A 22,407-nucleotide genomic window follows, 5' to 3' on the forward strand; every position below is an offset into this window, starting at 1 on the left:
TCCTGCGTGCCAGTTTGTGCCCGTTGCTTCTTGTCCTGGCTCTGGGTGCTGACGCATCCTAGGATTACCATTTGCCCTTTGTGCTGCTACTAGGCCTTTCCAGCTCATGGCCATCCTGGGAACAGCAAGTACTTCTTTGTCTTAGGACCTAATTGTTTCCAAATGATGAGCATATGCTACAAATCTTTGCTACTAGTTTCCAGATAAGCAGTATTGTGTTTTGTAAAGATACATCTAATCTCAGTCCTACTACCCAAGTTCCCAAGGTTGCACAGTTCTTTCAGTTTTCAAACATTATTAACCAGCTTATAACTTGGAAAAATAAGAAGTCATGCTAATAAGGCAGACAAAATCTACCTTATATATTGTTCTGTTGCTTGAATTATTTATTCTGATTTGTCTCAGTAGTTTGACCTTTGCTTCCTTTATTATTTTTTTCTAAGAGAAGAGAGGTTTTGTTGGAGAAGTAGAGTGTTGAAGTTGATGAAGAATTGAAAATGTTAAATGTGCAGTTGTTGAGCTACAAAATAAAATGACATTTTACTTCATAAAAAAGGAGTTTCTATTAAATATTCTATTTGAAAAATCCATATGCTTTTTTTTTTTTTTTTTTTCCCATAAAACAATTCAGCAAGGAAAATCACCATTTTTCTAAGATTATAATTATAGTGAACAAAATAAATTTCTTTATAGATAGTAATTCTCATATGTAGCATGCATAAAGAAATGGAGAAAAGATGTGGAAGAAATCATGATCTGACCATGAAGGACCCCTAGTGGTATGAATGATTTTGATAAAAAAAACTATTCTGCTTGCTCATAATTTTATTAGGAATCACTGCAGAAGTTTAAGATTTTAAATTCACCTATGATATTTTGTGTTTCTTGTTGTAGATAAAGTAAAAACAGAAAATAGCAATATACAGTAAAGTGTCAGGGTGTACAATGGCACTTTGCTTTAAGTTCCATGGAACTTAAAGTAGGTGCTGTCAACTTAAAAATTATGTTATTTGTTTTTATGTGCTATTATTGAAAATAATAAATAGGGCAGTGGGTGAGAACAGATTGACTCCAGACACTGAACAGATTTTTGTAAGAAGCCAGGAGAGACCCCCCCACCCCTACTTTTATTACCTATCACCTGCTCAAATTTGTCTTTTTCTTAGCAGCATTAACAGCTTGATCCAACACACTGAAGTCAAACTTTAACAAAAAGGACAAGAAAGCAGATAACGATATGAGAGGTACGTCTGAGTCTCACTTGTAAGGGCTGTGCTACTACTTTCATATCCTCTCTGCTTTATTTTTTTTTAAAAAACAGCTATGCCATTACTTTCGGAGTAGCCTTCAGCCATTCTAGAAGATAACCAACTGTAAGAATTACTTAGATACTTTGTTCTTTCAATCAGACTTTGAAATAGTTTGACATAAATCTTAAATATATCTATTTTTTCCAAAGAATTCTGCAAATACATTGCAATTTTTTTTTCAAAGTCAGTAGAGATGTATACCTGCTATTTGAGAGGACCATTGAAAATCCAAATGCATCCTGAATGCAGTTAAACTTAACCACTCACCCTGGAAAAGACCAGTTGTTTTGGTAGAACTCCAGGAGCAGAGCTTTCACACCTGAAGGAGGATGCACAGCCTTTGGTGTTCACACTCACAAGTTTCTGCTGATGAGGCAGCACGAGGGAGCGATAATGCCAGTCCTGGGCTGGGCTGGGTCTCAGGAGCCTGCTGGCCTCGCCAGTACCATGCAGCCCTGGTCACACCTGAGGTGAATACAGAACTGTGGTAAAAGCAGGAGCCTGAAGCAGGAGTGACTTAGCACAAAGTCATCACAATCACAGAATATCCTGAGTTGGAAGGGACCTACAAGGATCATTGAGTCCCGCTTCTGGCTCCTGGATATCCCAGTATCTCTGTGTTCATGGCCATGCTTATCCACAAACCATAAAGTTTTCCGAAGATAGCAAGGTTGTTACACCAGAGCAGCTCCCACGTGTGAGGCAGCCACAGCCTACCTGGATTGTGGAACCCCAAGTTTGGAGCTTAGGTGGAGACAAAAAGCACCAAAACCATGATTCTCCGTTGGTGGTGAATCAGCAGCAGATTGCAAATATATGACAAATAAAATGTAAGGCAAAGATAATAGTACCTCAGTTGTAGAAATCAGATAGGACAACATATGCAGGGGCTGATAGTTCTTCTATTTTTTTAATCTTACTTTTATTTTAGGTTATGGAGATCAAACCGTCACACTTTGTGGTGAACAGAGACAAGGCACCTTGTGGCAGAATGGATGCCGGCATGGCCGGGACAAGGACAGACATTTGCACCAAGGGCAGGAGGCTGCTCTTCCTGGAGGCACCTCTTCGTTTTTCCATCATCTGCGATGCAGATGGAATATCATTAGAAGTGAGAGTCATTGAGAAGACACCAACGCAAAACACCACCGAGTTCTCAGGTGGGAGAGATGTGGGTGAAGACAACGAGGGCAGGATTAAATCCATCGGGATGGGATTCATCAGTGTGAACTGGAGACTTGGAAGAGCTGTGGCAGAAATCGGGGAACAACTAAAACCTAAGTCTCCAGGGTAACTTTGTCACAAGGAAGGCAGAGCTTGGGCACTCCCGCCACACAGGCACGAATCTCCACAAACCTCCCGCCTCACGACGAGCCGTGCCCCGCCTGGGGGCGGCCCCTCGGCCGGCACAAAGCTGGGCCCGGCCTCCAGCGGGCTGGGCCAGGTCAGGGCCGGCAGGCAGCGCCCCGGAGCTCCTTCCCTCACGGCGGGCACGGGGCTGCAGGGCAGCGCCGCGCCATGGAGGCTGCCGGGGCTGAGGCCGGGGCTGAGGCGCTCCCCGAGGCCGCTGCTGCTGCTCCTCGGCGCCGGCTGCTGGCGCTGCTCGGGGCCAAGCTGTGCACATGGTGAGTCGGCGGCCGCCGGCCTCCACGTGGAGCCGGGCTGCTCGCCGAGCCGCTCGGCCTCCTCGGTAACGGGGGAGGAGGCTGCGGGTCTTCGGGGACGAGCCTGGGGGGGAGCGGGGAGCGGAGCCCCGCTGAGGGAACCGCCGTAGGGGGAGTGATGTGCTGCAGCTCCCGGCGCTGGGAGCGGCGTGGAGAGGGTCCGGGCTGTGCTGGGGTTGTTGGGTTGATTTTGGTAGGTCTGGTTTAATGTTTCGTTTTTCTCCTTATCCATACTTTCCTCTTTTTATCGGCGTTGTGGCAAAGCTGGGTGGGAAAAGGCAGGTAACAGGACAAAATACCGGAGAGTGCGGAGTCCACAAAGACCAAGGTCCCCCTTCCCCTTATCCCTTGAATCAGTTTGGGACAGAGCCCCTTGGATGTGTGTCACCTCGCTGGCAGTACTGGTAAAGCACAGAAAATTTGGGGGGAGAAGCCCGCCGGGCTGTGCAGGTGCCACACACCTTCGTGTGCTGGCCGAGGGCTGCCTTCAGCGAGCAGAGACTGCCTGCGAGAACTACCCCTTGCCCACAGGTTCGGTCTTCATCTGGAGGGGATCTCTGTTTGAAAGCCTTTTTGGGGCTTCAGGTGAGTCTCTGTGAAGTCCTCAGGTACCCTCAGCTGACAAGCAGGAGGTGCTGGCTGTCCTGCCGGCATCACACTTGGCATCTGGATGACACAGAGCAGTGTGCTGATCAGGTAGAGACCTATTCCAGAGGGTAAAACCCACCTTTCTGTTCTTGGTTACAAGTTTTTCATCTTCCAGTTCCTCCTACGTGTCAGGAATGCCCCAAAAGGCAGGATAGGACTGGAATGAGCTGCTCAGTAACCTCACCTGTGCTAGTATTTTTGCCAAAATGTTGCCAAAGGGCTGTACTGAGTCTATTGCTGGTACTTGAAAGAAAATAAGTAGCTTTTGCTGGCTTCTGCAAGGTCTTCTCTGAGTTACTGAATTGAATTTTAATTTTTTTCCAGGTGGTTGGAGGCTCAGCCACCTGAGATTTCTTAGAAGCCTGAGTATACGGAGGCTTAATACTTATATGTAATAATGAGTTGGACTGTGTTTTTTTGTTGGACTTTTTTTTTAAATGAAATATATTGGGGAAAAAAACAGAAAGTATACTTTCTGGTTCTGCACGCTGAATAGGCTGGGTCAGCACTGGCCTCCCACAGACCTCTGTGGGAAATCATCATATGTTCTGCAAATCCCCAAAGGACTCAGAGCCGCTTACAGGTATAGTCAGATAAGATATACTGTCTAAAGAGAGAGGAGAAGTAATTACCAAGTAGCCAATTACCAAGCAGTAAAAAACCAAAACACCCTCATCAAAAAAATACAACAACAAAACAAAAATGCTACCAAAAAAAAAAACAGCTATAAAACTAAAAGGCCGTGTCAGACCACTTACCTTGTGTCACCAGAGTCCCAAATGGTTTAGTCCTTACCAACGCATTTAAAAACACACACAAAAAAGAAGAGAGGACCAATTTCTGGCATGGAAAAGGTAATATATTTTAAAGAAAAGGTGAATTATTAATAAGAATCACAGTAATCAATAGTCATGTCAATACTAGAATGAAGGGAAGCATGTCTCTGAAGCATTTTTCCCATGAGAAATTGTCTTGCAAAATGAAACCAGTAGGATTTAGTTTACTCTCAAATTTTTGCAGAGGAGCACTTTGTGCAAAAGTTTTTTCATTTGTTGTTGGAATTTGGTGAGCACTGAACTACTGAAGCTCAAGTAAAGCACCTGAGCACACGTTTAACACGAGTAACCTTGCCATGTCAAACCGCTGCCTCGCTGCCATGTCACGCTGCAGGCACCTTGTGGGTGTCCCGCTTGGAAGAAGTTCACTTTGACACCTGGATAGATGGAGTGAGGAGGAAGCGCTGCTGCTTCCTGGCAGGCATGCACCTTGTCATGTCCATGCAAGAGGCCAACATTGTATGCACAGCTGAGAAAGCTGCCAGAAACACAGTGTTTTGGGGTTCTCAGGACGTTTTTTGAGGACGGACTTCCACCGTCGCTGAGCAGTGTCTGTATTTGCCTCGTTTGATCTCAGCGTTTTGAATCTGTTCAGAGAGGGGAAAGACAAATCCCTGAGTTAAAATGGAGAAAAATAAAGAAGGCAGGGTGAGGCTGACTGCTTGCCTTCTCAGAAGCCCTCAGCACTGCAGAAGCCAGCGCTGTAGGAGTGCCTGGGCACACATTAACTAAATAGCAATGCTTGCTGGTACAGTAATCACCAAACACACCGTCCTGCAGATTCTGAACCTGCTTCTCTTCCCACCTGCAAACATGCAAAGACAGAATTCCCTAGGTACTTGAAACTGGAGAAACTTAGTTTTTATGAAAGCTGAGAATCAGCTCCACTGAGACAATCAGGTCATCCTTGATTTCGATAAATGAAGCTGATTTTGAAGCTGATTAATGCTTAACAAATTTGATTATCAGCAAATTTTCTGTCCTTTCAGCCTCTCACCAGAGCTTGGTCAGTACCCAGTTTGCCAAAACACTGTGTAGGTAGAGTCCAGGTTTCTTCTGTAAAGAAGGTGCAATAGTTCAGGTGAAGCAAAGCTGCCTCTTACATGGCCTGGGAGGATGTTTAAAAACCTGCTCCACAGAAACCCATATTAAACAGGCCAGCTGCCTGCGGCGTGGTGTTGCCTGTGCTGCTCGAACCTCATTTTCCCTTACTCTCGTTCACCACCTTAGTTCTTCCTTGATATTTCAGTGGCTCTTCTGTTCTCTTACCACCTACGAGAGGAGCCAGAGTTCGCAGGGCTGGCAAAGGGAGAGCTGGGAGCCGTGCTCGTGTCTGCTGGAGAGAAAAGGTAGTTTCAGCTCTGAAATTCTTAATTAAGATTTCTTCTTAATGGCACCTGATGGCCTGAGTTCTTTGGGTGTACGTAAAGAGACATTTCTGCATCAGTCTGAAGGATTAGCTGGAATGTGTGCACAGTCTTTGCTGATTTGTTCACCAGATGGTACTTGCCAGAATGAAAAGAAATCCAGTATGACAACAATGGGATAGCTCCAAAGCTTTTTTTCTTTTTTTTTCCAGCAACCACTCCTTCTGCTTTGTGTGCATTTTACAGCACTACTTACAGTTAATGCTGTGCCACAAAGTAGCCATGATAAATTTCTGTCTGAAACATGGTTTCTCTTGCTTATTTCAGCCTTCCAAATGCTGGAAATGAGAATGTTTGTTCTTTCATGTGCCAGGAAGAGGCGTTCACACCAGGCTGGATAGGATCCTAAAGGTTGCCACAAGATACATGAATACTTACAGTGTGGATGTGCAGAGTTGCTGGGATGTTCAAGGCAAGCTGTAGCAAAACATGGCCTCGTGTCTCTGGGAAGTGCAGCACTGTTGGACTTCACAGAGATTTGCTGTCTCATCAGAATGGATTTGGAGACAGAATTGTTAAGTTTAGCAGCATTTTTAAAGGTAGATGGGCCTTGGCGTCAGGCTGAACTGGAAATGAAATGCAAGCAGCTGAATTTGAGTCCATGCAAAGATGATGTGTCGGTTCCAAAAGAAGGGATCAATTGCACAGTTAGAGTTGGCTTTAGCACCCCAGAACACACCCTTCCTACGGATGACATTGGCAGCTGGATTGCACATCGTGGCTGGGTCATCTGGTAATTACTGCGCTGGAGTCACACACGTTGGAAAAACAACCGGTGTCTGTCCTGTGGTGTGTCTGGCATGCGGGAGTGACTTGGAAATTATCAGCGGAGAGCTGTGGATAGGTGCAAAATCCTAGTGGGGATGCTCTTTCCTTGCTCAATTACTCTGTAGCAACAAATGAATTAGTTGTGCGGGCAGTTAAACTGTCATCAGTAGTCTTCAGAGTAAACAAATTAAATGTGAACTTGAGCAGACCCACGCAGGCAGCACAGCATTGAGCCAACCTTGCTGGACAGCATCTGTGAGAAGGCAGGCGGGGACCAGGGTGGTACGACTGCGTAGCTCCAGTGACAGGAAAGCCAGCCTCACCACAGGATACACAGCCGTCTTTGCATGCTTTTATTCATCTGGGAACATCTGAAATAGTCCAAGGCCACTTCATATTAAGTGAAGAATCACTGCTAAAAGAGCAGGAGGTGGTTTGTTGGTGTTTCCCCAGCTGAGGGTTGGACTTAGAAATCACAATAAGAGCTAATGTGATCTGTGGCCAAAATATGCTCTTAACTGCATCCTCAGCTATACCAGAATGTAACAGAATATAGCAAAAAGGATGGAGGATGTAACTCAGGCTGAGCTTATCAAAATCTCTCATGATGAGAATAGATCCTCTTGTTGGGCTGAGCCTGCCCGGCTGAGCTGCGTGAAGATCCTTGCAAATGTTTTGCAGCCTCAGTTGCTGCTGGTTCAGACTGGCCTCACCTATTTTTACTGGCTGTCATGAGGTTGGATGAGATCTGTGTAGACAGAGCACTGCTTGCTGCTGAAATGGAGGAACACTGGTAGGCAGTGAAAAAATAATTGCCAATCTAAAAAACATCTTTTTCCCTGTACAATGACCAAACATTCTCAAAACCAGCTTAAACATTTGGTTCTAAGCTTACTGTGTCTTTTATATTTACAGGCATATTCTGAAAACCATCCTTCTGGGCCAGATGCTCTCCTTGTTTATCTGTGGGACTGCTGTTACAAGCCAGTACCTAGCGGAACAATACCAAGTGAATACTCCAATGTTGCAAAGTTTTATCAACTATTTTTTGCTTCTACTAGTTTATACAACAATGCTGGCATTTAGGACTGGTATGTGAAATACGGGACGGGAGATTATGCTGCTTTTGTTTTTCTTTCTCTTCTACATTTTCCTTTCTTGAAACTAAAGAACTTACTCAATATTTGTCTTCTTCTTTTAGAGATCCTGCTGAAATTCCTGCCTTATAATAACACATGGGAATGAATTTCATAGGTTAAATGTGCAATTAATTAGATTTCTATTAATACCTGTTTAAAATTCTTATATTTGGTTTGAAGTCCTCTGTTATATTAGGAGAAAGTAGGCATTGTTGTATTTATTTTTTTTTAACCAGATGCTATTTAATATTGTTCCTATATTATTAATTTACTCTTTAAGCATTCCTAATTTGTATTTTTTTTTCTTTTCACATGGAAGGATTTCTGTGCTTTCCACTGTTTTTTCCCAGGCTACGTTTTGCTGTTGTCATACCTTTCTTAAGCAGAGACAATCCAAACTGAACACCTCAGTATTACTCATGCTTCTAAAAACACAAGTTTCCTTCCTTTCCATGGAAATAAGCATGTTGATTGCTGCTTTCTTCTAAGCAGGTGGTGACAGTCTTCTTCAAATTTTGAAACAGAGGTGGTGGAAGTACCTGTTTTTGGGACTGGCTGATGTCGAAGCCAATTACACGATTGTAAAGGCCTACCAATACACGACCCTCACCAGCGTGCAGGTAAGGACCAGTCTTTATTTGGACTGTTGCTTTGATTACAGTTTTGGTCTTGTTTCTGAAATGAGATTCATAGGACAGATAGGGAAGCTATTTAAGCCTGAAAAAGCTTTTCAATATCTGTTTTCTCTGCAGTACAAAGAAGAGCATCCTGCCTCATGAATAACATTTCCAGGAAGCAGGGAAGATTGGCTGGTATTGCCCAGTGCCAGCTCTTGAGTTGAACTCTAATTATTTTGATAGAAAGCACTTCTAAGAGTTTGCTGACAGCCACTCAGGTGTTTTTTGTTTGTTTTGTTTTTGTTTTTGTTTTCGTGAGACAGAATAAAGATTTAGGACCGGATAACACTGACTCAGCTCGGGTTCTTGCTGATGGGAGCGAAGTAGATCTCCTACCTAGTTCTAGAGGCAGTGGGAGGCTTTGTGAGATGCAATTCCACATGTGAGGACATACTGGAAGTTAGCTGGTGTTTCTGACCATGCAGCAAAGCGTTCAGATGTGGCACTTCAGACCCCTCTCTGCAAGAGATGGGAGGGAGGGAGGTCGGTGTGCTGGGCACCCAAAATGCCAGTTAATGGTAACGTCCCTTGCAGTGCCAGTGCTCGGTGCTGCATTGCTGCACTAGGACAGGTCTCCTGTTCTGAATCAGCAGGAGGATCAAGGGTGCAGTTTTTCTTACCCTCCACAGACATCAGCTGCTTCTGCTGGGACAAGGAGGGGACAGCGCGGCAGCAAGAGCAGAGGGTGATGGAGCTGTGCCAGCCTATGCCTGCTGTTACCGATGGTGGAGCTGTGGCTTGGACCCCATTTACCTGAATAAAGGCATAATGTGTGATACAGAATTAGCTGTTAGGTGAAAAAGAGTGGTTAGGTGTCAGTGTTTTGCAGAGTCAAAGTAACAAGGGTTAATATTTAAAAGAATTACCTGTAAAGCAATAAACTCCTGTGGTCTGGGCTCCTTTTAGAGAGCTGCAGTAACTTTTCCTTGCACTGCTAAAAGAACAGCAATGTTCCTTATGGGTTATTATTGTCACATTTCCACTTTGTAATTAAGTGTTATGGCTCATTGAGCTTTTAATTTACCTACAAATAATGCCTCAGAAATTAGTCTAAAGAATGACATGTTTCAGTCTCAAGACCAAGCTAAGCTGATAATTGAGATACCGTTTGATCATGTACTTTACTGCTGGAAAACAGGACTTCGATCCAAATTCTCAGCAGTAATAAAGCTGTTCCCATGACTTTTCATGGAAATTAAGAAAGAATAGGTACGGTGGGTCATCGAGTTCAATTGCCAAATTCAAGCATTTGCTGAACCTTTTCTGCTTGTGATAATCTTCAGACTGATGCTTCAAGTGCCAGTTCAGCAACTGTGAATTTGCTGCAACTGCCAGTTGCAGCCAGGTTTCTTGCGCATTTTCTGGAGTTACCAGGTTCTCACCACTGTCAGAAACGAGATTCAGGACAAGAAAAGCCTGTGATTTGCTCCAGTACGAGGCTTTGGCTATCTGTCAGCAGCAAGCAGTTCAGCAGTTACGTTAGAATCTGTCGTTCAGAGCTTCTGGCCTTAGTAGCGGCTGTAAATGGATGCCCAGGGAGTGAAAGAGCAAAGCAGGAGTATGTGGGACCTTCCTGAATACAGTGAAATCACTGTGAAAATGCTGGCTGGCTGGAGCTTAGCTCAGCCCAGTGGTTTTCTTCAAAGACAAGTTTCCGCTCAGCAAGGAACTTCCATGTATTTTCACGCAAACACAGGAAAAAAAAAAAAGTGGTTTTCTTTAGTTATCAAAAGCTAGCATTGCAAGGGGGGGTTTGGGAGATTTTTACAGAGATACCATCAGGATGGCAGCTCTCTGCTCTGTAAATACAGAGAAAGACTTTGGTCTCAGCCGCAACCCCTTTTGTTGGGCTGTGGCTGAGACTTCCTCAGCGTTGGTGTGCTCCAGGCTGGAGACAGGACCTGACTGCTGTTGTTTGACCACATATTTCACAGCAAAAAGCAAGCAGTGCAGCTGTGGCTTCATGTTGTCAGCATATTACGAGGCACGATTAGCGTTTTCACCGTTGATAATTCAGATGGGGAAATTTTATAGGCAGAATAGTTTGTGCAAGAGTCTGAGCCTCAACAGGAGAAACTGTGGTGTGAGCCCCAGGGGCTCAGCTGCAGGCTGCCCTTTGGAAGGCATGCGGGGAAGTGAGCAGCGGGAGCTGGAGAGCTTTAGTGCTCTCAAAGCTGTCTGGAGCTGGCGGTTACAACAAAGCAGCAACCTCCAGCAATCTGGGATAATTGATTAACCACGTATTAAAACATCTTTTAATAATTTACTCACCCTACCTTTAAAACTTTCCTATAAACAGTGTGGCCAAAGCCTGGCTTGAGGAAAAACACTTGTAAATCAAATCAACAGGTTATCTTTATTTTTTTTTCCCTGTGTAAAGATACAGGCTAGGATTGAGGAAGATGAGAGTTTGCTGAGGCTCTGCTGGCAATAGTAATCAGAACCGCGGTACTGCTGTAAGTGTCATGAAGCTGGAATAAATAAACTTCATTCTTTTAAATGGCTCCATTGACACAATTCATTGTGATGTTGCATCTGCTTTGCACTTCTTTGATCTTGATCATGTACAGAAGAGAGCATTTTCCACCAAAGAGCTTGGTAACGTGGTAGATGAAGGGAAGTCAAGACCCAGTAGTTGGAAATCAGATTTTGTTTTTGTCTGTAATTGAGGGTAATTGTCCCCTGCAACAGATTACCAGTGTGTGTTCTTCATCATTTGGTGCCTGCATGTCCTGGCTGCCAGTCCACTAACCAGGATGCGGTAGCTCTACAGCATGTTATTGGTCTGGATGCAGCAATTCCCCATCTGGTGTTACTGAAGGAGGACATTATCTACTACTTCCTTACATCCTAATTAAGTATTTTTTTTCTGAAGGTTTTTTTCTTCCGCTCTTTCTGTTTGAGTTGAAAAACTGCTGGGAGGTTAGAAAGCTGCATGGTAACAACTCAACAATGGGGAAACGAAAGCCTATTTATTAACAGAAGAGATTTCTACTATGAGGGGGATAAACATTTTTCTCCTTTATTTTTGTAATATTTCTTCATTTCCATGGTTACAACTTCATACCAGAGATCTTTGGTTAAGACTCAGTGCTTTCAAATACAGTGCTGTATCCAGGACAGAACTGCTTCGGACAAGAGGTGAAAAAAACAGAGTTATGAGAGCTAAATCATACATGGTGCTGAAACAGATAAATCGACACTTGATACTTGTCATAACAGCCAAATTTGGAGGAAGTCTTTGAAGTTTTTGTTGTTTTGCTGTTTTTTTTTTTTTTTTTTTTTAACCTAGACAAAAGGTGAGGTAGAGAAAAAGGATGATAAATAGAAACTCACAGCATGATACTTTTTTGAACAAAGAACAATGTTGTATTGAAATACATGCTGTCATGTATTACGACTTGTGTGCTTCTAATGTCTGATAATACAGCCTGGGCTAGTACCTGTGTTTTTACACAGACTTCTGAAGCTGAACAAGCTGGAGACAATCCAAGAAACAGACAAATAAATGGAAGGATTAGAGAGAACCATTAGGATTTAATCTGTAACAACCCCCTTAATGCTGTGCTGGTAAGGCTCCAATATTTGTAGTTACAAATGTAAAAACAGGCTTAAGAAAGTTTGGTTGTAACCCTTGTGGGTGATGGCTGAACTAACAAGTAGAAGACTGTGCTGGTGGGTAGAAGCTGGCAGAAGTTGGACAGAAACATTACAGAAGGGCTGGGCGCTCTTGCCTTAATTTGTAATGCTTCTGCCACAGCCCTAGAGACCTGAACCTGACACTTCCTATTGACTTCAGGAGGCCAGGTGTTAAGGGTTGACATTTAAGAGTATTTTGTGAGCAGTCTTCGGAAGGCTGACTATCTGGTCTGCTATAGCCTGCTCCCTTGTATATGGTACTCAGAAAATCCACCTCTTTTTTTTCCCTGGACAAATTTGGAAACAAAATCTATTTTGTCGCATTAAATATTGAACCAATTATGGTTAGCTCAGTGTTCTTGGTATTATTTGGTTATTATAGAACATTAAGTCCATTTTATGCTGCTACCTATTTTTCTGCGTTAAGTGGTTAGCTAATTTTTGATTTTTATTTTTTTTCCCCATAACGTGGGTGAGGCTTACAGCAAGGCAAAGATATTTAAGATTTGAAGAACACACAGGGAGAGGGTAATGAAGAAAGGAAAGAGAAGTCAGTGTCACTGCTTGTCATGGAGTACAGACATCCTTGAACTTTGGCTGTTAAATCTGCTCAGGGCAGCGTCTGCAAACACATCTGAAGTGCCTCTGAACTCCAGCTGCCTTGTGTGTCTTTGCTGCCATGGCATGGATAAATTCCAGTGACCTGCTTCTGACTGAGGTGGGCTGAAAAAACATTGGTGGATTGTACGTGACTTTGAGAAGCTGGAAGATTGTGAAGGTGGCTTGGAAAACCCCTTCTTCCCATCCTGTTTTCCTTCCCCCAATTTTGCACATGGCTTCCAGCACATGTACCAGTGCTTTTTCAGTAGGATCCACTTGAAGAAAAAAAATAACAAAACTGCAGGGTCCGATTTTTGCCTTACTGACTTTGCTGTACGATCAGATCAGCTGTATCCGTTAGCAGGTCCAGATTGGTGTGGCTGAACCACCTCCTCGTATTGGTGTCACGGGGAGCGGTGTGGTTTCAGTGCAGCGTCCTAGCATTAATTTGTGAAGCTGCTAAGACTGATGAGATCCATCACTGGAAGAGCGTCTAGGTCAGTGAGAGAGGGGACAGTTCCTCCTCTCCCCCACAGACCCCTTTGCTCTCAATGTGCTTTTTGTGGTAAAATGTGGGTCGGACCCCTCTTGCATTTAAACAAACCCATGGGGGTTGTTTTGTGGTTTTCAGTAGCATCTGGGGATGATGGAAGATAAAATCCTGAACGTTTGCTTTCAGGATAGTGAAATCCAAAATTGGGATAGGCTTCTGGTGAAACTCATTTCTCTGTGCTCACAGCTGCTGGATTGTTTTGGGATCCCTGTGCTGATGGCTTTGTCCTGGTTCATTCTCCGTGCGAGATACCGACTCATCCATTTTATCGCGGTTGCCGTCTGCTTGCTGGGTGTAGGAACAATGGTGGGTGCAGACATTTTGGCAGGGAGGCAAGACAGTGAAGGTAAGGAATTGTTTATCACGCGGGGGAAAAGCGGGGTCACAGTTTGTCCAACTTGCAAAGGAGAAAGAGAGGCAAACGCAGGGGGAAGGGATGTAGTTTCTTTTTAAGAAAAGGAGAAGACACACTGCTATTGGTATTTATTCTTCAAGAAGATAGTGGCTGAGGAGACGTTGGTTTTACAGAGAGCTGTGAAACTTTGTTTACTTGTGGTTTTGGATTATTTCTTCCACCTTAAAAGGGAAACACTCATGTTAAGCTTTAATTTTGCTGCTGTTTATGAAACCTGATGAAAGGCCTTATTCTTGAAAGCTTGTTCATTTTACATATGACGGGGTCTGATAAAAGATGCTTCAGACTTTTCTGGTGGGCAGTTTTCTCTGAGCACAAATAGCAAATCAGAAGCTACTTACCAACAAGCTCTCTTCTCTGGTTGTCTTTGGCAGACCCAGCAGAAATAGTCCCTGTGTCCCCAAGGTCCCCAGCCTGAAAAGTGCTGTCCTATGGCAGGAAAGCAAGAGGAGCCGGGAGGAAGGATGCCCAGAATCCCAGTGATCTTACTTTGAATAAGAATTGAGAATTTCCAGAGCCAGAGGGTATGAGGCAAGGCAAATTTCAGAGAGACAGGAAAGTAGCATTGCCTTCATCAGGCAGTGTAAAGCTAAGCCTTTTGGGGTCACAGCTGTAGGTGAGGTAGAAAGACAAACTGAGGTTTAGCTGTGGTGCTGTGTGCTACAAACCTCTTAGCCCTAAGGGAGAAAAAATCCTCTTTCCCTTAGACTTCAGGCCTGTTGTGCACAACTCACTGACATGCACATCCTTACTATTGCTTACCCTCATATTCCAGATGTACTTCTACAGTGATTGCCAACTGGCTCAGGGAAGGAAATTTTAAATCAATTCAAGGATTTAAACAACAGCAATTGTCTTGCTGTTCAGCTGATGCATAATGGCATTTGACTGATGACCAGCTGGATTACAGGGAGTCCCATTTGCACAGCATACCCGTAGCACAGCGTGACACCTGATACCACCTGTCTGCAGCGCCCACTTAAGATCTGTCATAAACTTGAAGCTCAGTCCAGGACCTGCTGAAATCAATAGCTGGATTGATTTCAGCCTTATGGCTGAAGGCGGGATGATGTTGAGAAAGGCAGAGAGCATCTCTAACCTGGACTTTGCAGTCCCGACAGCGCCTAATGTCAGCAGAAACAGACCTGGACCTACACAGCAGCTTGGTCAGGATGTGATTTAAATGCCAAGTTCAGCTCCTTCCAGACTGTGCAGGGGGATGCGAGCAGTTAGCAGAGTCAGCCAGCAACTTGCCTGCACACAGATGTTTCCTTCCCCCATACCCTGAAAAATGCAAGGAAAATAGAGATGCTAGAGATAAATTTGCTTGTCTAGTTTTTAAAACGAAAGTGTTTGCAGCATTACCCTTATTGTGGATTAATATTTCTGTACAGGAAGTGACGTGGTGATTGGAGATGTCTTAGTTCTTCTGGGTGCTTCTTTGTATGCCATATCTAATGTGAGTGAGGAATACATTGTGAAAAATCTGAGCAGAGTGGAGTTTCTAGGAATGGTGGGCTTGTTTGGGACTATTATCAGCGGTCTACAGCTGTAAGGATCTAATATTTATTTTAAAACTAATTAAGAATATTCTACAGATGATTGCTTGTCTTCAATGAAATTTTGTTGTTGTTAATTCTTTGTTGCCTCTGCATTTGGACTACGTTGGGGTCCTTCTATTTGAATTTTATTTTTGTTGCTGATCAGTATCCGTTTTATATCCTTTTTGGTTTGCACTGCTCTTATTACAGCAATTGTAAAGCTCAACTCCTACAGTTGAATACAAGTGATACTTGGCTTTATTTTCGATTTTGTTGACCTTCCTGAGGGCATGCAGTACGCTGAGGACTGCTTGCGGGAATGTGTTTCTTAATGGCTTTTCTCAGTGGATAGTTTTAGGAGATAATCATTAGCAGGAGGTCTTCCATATTAAACTTCAGTTTAAAATGAAGCCATGTATACTTTTACAAATAACCACGTTAGAGGAACAGAGCACATACACTTAAGCCTATCTAATGAATTTTATGTTCCTCATTTCTCATCATTATAGCTAATAATTTCCTCAAATTATATTTCAAATAAAAATGAATCTGAAGGATGAAAAGGCCTGGGAAGAAGGCATAAGAATTCAATAAAAGTGCTCTTGACTTTCAGGCACTTTAATTTTCAAGTCTTTGCTTGTTAGAGGTTGGAGTTCAATAACATTTCAAGCAAAAATTAAGGGATTACAAATCAAAATGTCTCTTGTATGTTCTGCTAATTAAATTCTCTATTTGAATACAATATGTGTGCTTTTTTTTTAATTTTTTACTATATTATATCTTTTCTCTAACTCTAGAGCCATTGTGGAACATAGGGATATAATGAGAATTCAATGGAACTGGAAAATTGGTATGTGTATGGCAAACTGATGTGCATTTTTACAGAACACTGAAAAAATGATAATCATTTAGACTTGAAATGCTGGGGTTTTCATTTCCTTTCTCTAGTTATTAAGTAACATTCATATTGTTGCACATTTATTTTCTGCATACTTTGCAGTTCAACAAAGACATAAGACGTGCAGGGCTGAACGTTAAAACTTTGAGCTCAGATTTTGCATTTTACATACAACATGAAATCATTTTTCAAAATAAATTGCAAAAATCAACCCCCTTTAATCACAAACGTGTTTGGTGTTGGAACATTGCAAGAATATTTTTCTCTGGTCCTTCCTAGATGAAATACCGGGAAAATGGGATCTGTGACACATTTAGATCTCAGAACTGTATGTACAGAACTGTACGTTATTAAGAAAAAAGGCTCTAAATTTCTTCAGTCAGCCATAATGTTAGCTAGGAAAGAACAACCTTGTATAGATAGCAATTTCTGCAGTACAGGGCAGTTTGGGAAGAGAAATATTTTTGCTGTGTTTTTCTTAAATTTACATTTCCATATCTTTTAGGACACCTGATCCTGAAAGATGAACATACATAGCTTTGACACATCTGAAGAATATCGGTGTTCTTTAAAATCATTATTCTATCCCTTAGGAGTCACTTGTCATCTTATTTTTCAGCGTTACTGTTCGCAGTGTTTGCCCTGTGTATGTTTGGGCTGTACAGCTTCATGCCAGTAGTGATTAAAGTTACGAGTGCAACCTCGGTCAACTTGGGCATTCTGACTGCCGACCTCTACAGTCTTTTCTTTGGACTTTTCCTGTTTTACTACAAAGTAAGTCACTTCTTTCTCTCACTATAGTTTACAGTAAGTATTTACTCCAGCATTACAGATAAAGCACTTTAAGAGCACCTGAACAATTGTTTGACGTGTGAATTTCTACAGCTTGTATGCGTTGTCATTGACAGATGTCAGTCAGGACTCATAGTCAATTACCTCATGTTGCACCATTAGGCAGTTAATGATTTTTTAAAACAATTTTACACTTCATGGAATACATTAGTTGAGAGATAGTAAATAATTTCCTGAGGTAAATGGTGGAGTTCTTGCTGTACTCCCTGTGTGGAGCTGTAAGTTAGATTTGGTTCATCTCTCTGAGCGTCCAAAGGGAGGATTTGAATCTAACTATCCTGAAAGAGTAGCAGTTTAGTGGGATTTGCAGAAATCAAAGTTTTCTTTTAGAAATTTAATCTGTTCAGTACTACAAATGTCTCAGACTTGAGCTCTCTCAGTACTGCTGCTTAGTAGTGACTAAACGAACTAAAAAAGTGCAGATAAATGTTATTCCCTATGCTTTCCAAAATGCGCTTACATTTACTGCTCCCTAAAATACTTTCTGTAGTGTCTATTCAAGCTGAATGACAGTGCTAAAACGTTTCATCCCAGAATGCATTCAGATTCGTCATTCCATCCAGAATCACTCGTGAGAACGCAGCTCGTTACAGCAACCAGAGAAATCAAGTCAATCGCCCAGTGACTGGAGGGGCTCAGTGAGAAGCCTGTGAGCTTTGCTTAAGACACTTAATTTGTGTTATTCCACGTGGTTACTTTCTCTTCAGCATTATAGAGAGCCAGAAGCTTTTATGTCAGAGTTGTTTCTGATGATGAAGGACAATTTATTTTATGGCAGAGAGGTCTGGTAATGGTAGGACCCAATGATAGCTAGATTTTCATTTTCAGGAGACTCCTGGCTCAGCTTTACTCCTTGTTTTGGGTTCCAAAATTTGCTCCAAATTGCTAGAAACTACAAAGCATCCATTAAAAATGAATGTAGGAAATGACCTGTACTTGCATGTTAACAATTAAAAACACCCTTTCTAAGTCACTTCCAAACATTTCAGCACCAGATAGCTTAACTGAAGAAGTAATTGTCATAGAGTCACATGGTAGCTGACGTTGGAAGGGACCTCTGGGGATCTTCTAGCCCAACCCCCTGCTCAAGCAGGGTCACCTAAAGCATGTAGCCAGGATGGCATACAGGAGGGTTTTGAATAGCTTCAGAGAAGGAGATTCCACAACCTCTCTGGGCAACCTGTGCCAGTGCTCTGTCACCCTCACAGCTCTCTCAGCCTTTCCTCATATGATGCTTCAGTCCCTTAATCATCTTTGTAGACCTGCACTGGACTCTTTGACATGTCCATGTCCCTCTTGTACTGGGGAGCCCAGAACTGGACACAGTACTCAGGTGTGGCCTCCCCAGGGCTGAGTAGAGGGGAAGGATCACTTCCCTTGACCTGCTGGCAACACTCTCCTGAATACAGCCCAGGATCCTGTTGGCCTTCTTGGCCGCAAGGGCACATTGCTGCTTCACGGTCAGCCTGCTGCCCACCAAGGCTCCTAGGTCCCTCTCTGCAGAGCTGCCCTCCAGCAGGTCATCCCCCAGCCTGTCCTGGTGCTTGGGGTTATTCCTCCCTAAGTGAAGGGCCCTTCTCTTCGTTGAACTTCAAGAGGTTCCTTTTTTCACCCAACCCTCTAGCCTGTCCAGGTCTCTGGATGGCAGCACAGCCCTCTGGGCTATCAACCACTCTTCCCAGTTTTGTGTCATCAGCAACCTGGCTGAGGGAGCGCTCTGACCCTTCATCTGTGTCACTCATGATGAAGTTGAACAAGACCGGACCCAGTACTGACCCCTGGGGGAAACCTCTCACTAGGCTGCATTTATACGTTATGAATCTATATTCATAATAGAGAAGAGAAAGAAGTAAGCAAGAGCTTTGGAAGAGATATAATAAACTGTAGGATTTTTAGCTTATTTGGGAAGAGGTTTTCCTGGGAGCAGATCACATAAAAATGCAATGAATCAAACTCTATTTAATAAAGAAAGATTTTCCCCATTACCAGATGATATTTCACAGTGAACCACTCAAGCCTTGACTGGGCTGCGGGTTTGAATGAGGTGTGGAGAGCTCTGAGCTCCTGGTGTCTGAGCCTGCTGTGAAACAGAAGCTGTAGAAAAATACAGTGGCTACAGCAGAGACTGAGCCCAGGAATTTGAGTTTCTGACTTGAGCACAGTGTTTTGGTGACACAGCCAACTTTTCAGCCCAACTAAATCCACTTAAGGTGAAATGTGAATTTTGCACATCTGTCTTAAAAAGCTCTTTTTTCCTTTTACTCCACTGCTAATCTTTTCTGTGCTTGTTCCTAATGAGCTCATTATACACAGATATCTGCAATCCCTCAAGAGATGTTAAAGAAGGTTTCTGTTGTATAAACTCCTTTGGGAAGAGTATACTGCAAATACAGACACTAGATGGAGTTGTACTCCTCCAGTAACACCTCAAGTACTCTTTAGGCTTGGTATTGAATAAAGGGATATAAACTGCACAGAGTAAAATCAGAATCCTCTCAGAGATGAGTTAATTCTGAGCAGCCTCAGGGTTCAGCATGAGTTATCAGAAGGCCTGGGTGCTTCAGCCCGCTTTTCCTTTTGCACAGTGCCTCACAAAGGTTTCCAGGCCAAGTGACTACCAGCTAGGAATTGCAGTGCCTTAATTGTGGATGCCTCAGGTGGTTTTGGATCAGAGTCCAGTGCCATTCCAGCTCCATTCACTTCATCCAGCTCTGCTGCTTGACAAACCGGAACATATTTTTCAAAGAAATCTAAAGAAGCTAAGGAGATTTGGGTATATTTTGGAATTTCTCAGGCTGTGTTGAGAATTCAGACTGTCACCCCACAGCCTGGGTAAAGATACTGCTTCCACTGGTGTGACAATAAGATGTAAGATGCGCTGTGTCCGTCATCCTACTCCTTAATCTGTGGTTTGGCAAAGACTGTATAGAAGATTTTACCAAATTTGCTGAGAAAGCGTCCTTGGCTGTGCATAGCTTGAGCACTTTGTTCTATTGAATTTGATGTTATGAAGTAAGCGTTTATTTTTCTTTCAAGGTGGATGGATCTTGGCAATTGTTAGACTTTCAACAGTCAAGTTGATAGTGATCCAAATGCCTGATGTTCCTCAGCAGTTCATATCCTCACCTCATGCCACTGACTGCTCATTTTCCAGTAGGGAGCAGAGATGCCCACCTTGTAAAAGGTGCCACGGTCTCCATCTCTTCAAGAACATGATGTGTGTAGGGAACAAACCAATTCTGGACCAGCGATAACAGTTATTTGGCCACGCAGTTGGTTAAGAGTTGTGCAGAGAACCAAATGCTCTGGTGACTTGTAGGAGGAGGGAGAGATCCATCTCTTGCCAGGACGTGAAATATTTGTCTGCGTTGAAAAAAATACTGAGAGGAACAGTGTTCCAGCATTCACATGTGTGAACAACTATCCTTAGGTAGTTGTCCACATTTGTCCTATCTCTTAAGATTTCTGCATATATTCTTTGCCCAACAGTTTTAAGGACAAGTTGCAGAGAAAATCAGCGGCTTGAATCTATCAGTGAATAGAGGTGCTCATCTTTGTTTTGCAGACCTGAATATAGGTTGTGGTGGTAATCCTTATTAAAATATGTTTAACAGGGAGGGTGGCTTTTGCCTTCATAAAACAAGGCTGCATTTGCATGTTTTGGCATCAGACAAGACTTAACACGCTTTTTTCCTCTGCTAGTTTTCAGGTCTTTATATCCTGTCCTTTGTCATCATCATGGTGGGCTTCATCTTGTATTGCTCCACTCCAACTCGGACTGCAGAGCCCACTGCTGTGCCACAGCCGCGCAGCACCGGCTTGGACAACGCTGGGCTGAAGCTTGAGGAAAACGACAGCCAAACGCCGGTTGTAACCGTGCAGTTCACAAGAGATGAATCTGTGGTGGTCAGCACTGATTAAAAAAATGGCAGCGTTTCAAAACAGAGCTTTTATTTTACTGCCAAAGTTTCCTTCAAATATTAATCTGGAGAACTGTTCTACTGCCAAGGCGTATGTCATGCTGCGCTGGTTTTAATGCACTGGATAGACTTTTTAAGGCCAGATCTTCAATCAGTGAAACTGTATTGATTTACCCTTGCAGAAAATCTGGCCCTTTGAAGAAGACAGAGTAATATTTATGCGGAGTCTCTGGGAAGTGAGAGACTGTTATTTTTAAATGCTTAATTAACTTAACAGCAAATGCTTGGGGGAAAAAGCCAAAGAATGTTCTCAGGTTGCTAACTAGAGCAAATACACTTTTTATTGCATTAGGACCTAAATTTGCAAGATGCTATCGGAGGGCTTCATGATTCCCACTCCTCAGTGCTGGGTACCCTCACATAGCATCTTGCAAAAGCCACTCAGCTTTTCATGGGATCAGCGCTGCGAGCCGTGTTATGTGCACACACCTTCCACGTGCTGATGGACCTCATTTATCTGCTGGAGGCTTTTGCTTCTGACATTCCAGCTAAATGTTTGTCTCTTCATATTCCTGCATTCTTTGTCGCAGCTGGGGTTGCTACAGAGAACAAGTATTTTATTTTTCAATTTTGCTTGTAAAGGCAGTTTGAGTATGTGTTTTTATAATCCCTTCCTTTTCTCTCAGTAGCCTGCTCTTTGGTGCATTCCCACTAGGTGGAGGAGACAGACAGTCCTCTATCCCGTAAGAACTGATTTTATTTTTTTTTTCTGGATGAAACAGCAAGTGTTTAAACTGAAGTTCACTTAGTGAAGTTCTCCTTGAAATGGGACACATTTCTGCAGAAAAATTTGAATAAAATTTGCATTTCTAAAATTTTTGAGGTCTTAGGCAATCCTCATTGCAACGATAATGACATAATCTCCCGAAGGTTAAGTGCTTTCTGTAGGTTCATTTGCAGTTTTACTCCCCCTCTTCGTATTTACAATAAAATGATTAAAATTCATGAAGCTGCAGTTTTCACATCAGTAAAACCATATGGGGATCTTTTTTTGTACAAATCTTCACAGTTTAGGCGTATGAAATAACAATGAATAAAGTTTTCAGCAGCTGGAGAGTTGGCTCTTGGTTTGTTTGTTTTTATAAGCTCAGGTTTTTTTTATTGCTCAAAATTATATTAGTTGGTTTTACTGACCAAATGATTCTTTTAATGACCGAACGTCATACCATAACGAGTAAATGTGACATTTCTTGAAGATACTGGTGATCAAATGACAGACTTGTTCGTGTACTTCTGATGTAGTTTATTCAAGCAAAATGATTCAGCAAAAATCTTACTTGATTTATTTAGCAATAGCAAACAAACTTTCAGCAGATACTAAAGCAACAGACATCATCTTTTCTCTGCGTAGCTCATGCACAGAAGGGTAAAGACGTGCTGATGTTTTATGAAAAGCATTTGGGCCCCTTTATCTTTTGCTTTACAATTTCGGTTAGATTTGGATTCCAGATTAAGACACC

At 42.8% G+C, this 22,407-nt stretch overlaps 1 protein-coding gene across 4 annotated transcripts; it reads left to right on the forward strand.

Moving 5' to 3' along the window:
• Window positions 1–2,705: 2,705 nt before the first annotated feature.
• SLC35F2 (solute carrier family 35 member F2) lies at window positions 2,706–22,001 on the forward strand. Of its 4 annotated transcripts, XM_035327280.1 has the most exons (9): window positions 2,825–2,935; window positions 3,947–4,009; window positions 7,569–7,744; window positions 8,285–8,412; window positions 13,448–13,607; window positions 15,071–15,227; window positions 16,015–16,067; window positions 16,735–16,889; window positions 20,670–22,001. In XM_035327280.1, the coding sequence occupies exons 3-9, from the start codon at window positions 7,600–7,602 to the stop codon at window positions 20,886–20,888; spliced, it is 1,017 nt and encodes a 338-aa protein (XP_035183171.1). In that variant the 5' UTR covers window positions 2,825–2,935; window positions 3,947–4,009; window positions 7,569–7,599; the 3' UTR covers window positions 20,889–22,001. The 4 variants fall into 4 exon arrangements, with proteins under 4 accessions (XP_035183156.1, XP_035183171.1, XP_035183147.1 ...); XM_035327265.1 differs by lacking the exon at window positions 3,947–4,009 and having other exon boundaries at window positions 2,706–2,935; XM_035327256.1 differs by lacking the exons at window positions 2,825–2,935; window positions 3,947–4,009 and adding an exon at window positions 4,044–4,205.
• Window positions 22,002–22,407: the final 406 nt, after the last annotated feature.

Source organism: Oxyura jamaicensis, chromosome 1 (genome assembly GCF_011077185.1).
Source record: "Oxyura jamaicensis isolate SHBP4307 breed ruddy duck chromosome 1, BPBGC_Ojam_1.0, whole genome shotgun sequence".
Classification (NCBI taxonomy): domain Eukaryota; kingdom Metazoa; phylum Chordata; class Aves; order Anseriformes; family Anatidae; genus Oxyura; species Oxyura jamaicensis.

Coding starts and splice junctions, on each gene's coding strand:
- SLC35F2 (XM_035327256.1), top strand. CDS start 4,060: ATGAAATATATTGGGGAAAAAAACAGAAAGTATACTTTCTGGTTCTGC. Junction 7,745..8,284: donor AATGCTGGCATTTAGGACTG/GTATGTGAAATA, acceptor TCTTCTAAGCAG/GTGGTGACAGTCTTCTTCAA. Junction 16,068..16,734: donor TCAATGGAACTGGAAAATTG/GTATGTGTATGG, acceptor CTTATTTTTCAG/CGTTACTGTTCGCAGTGTTT.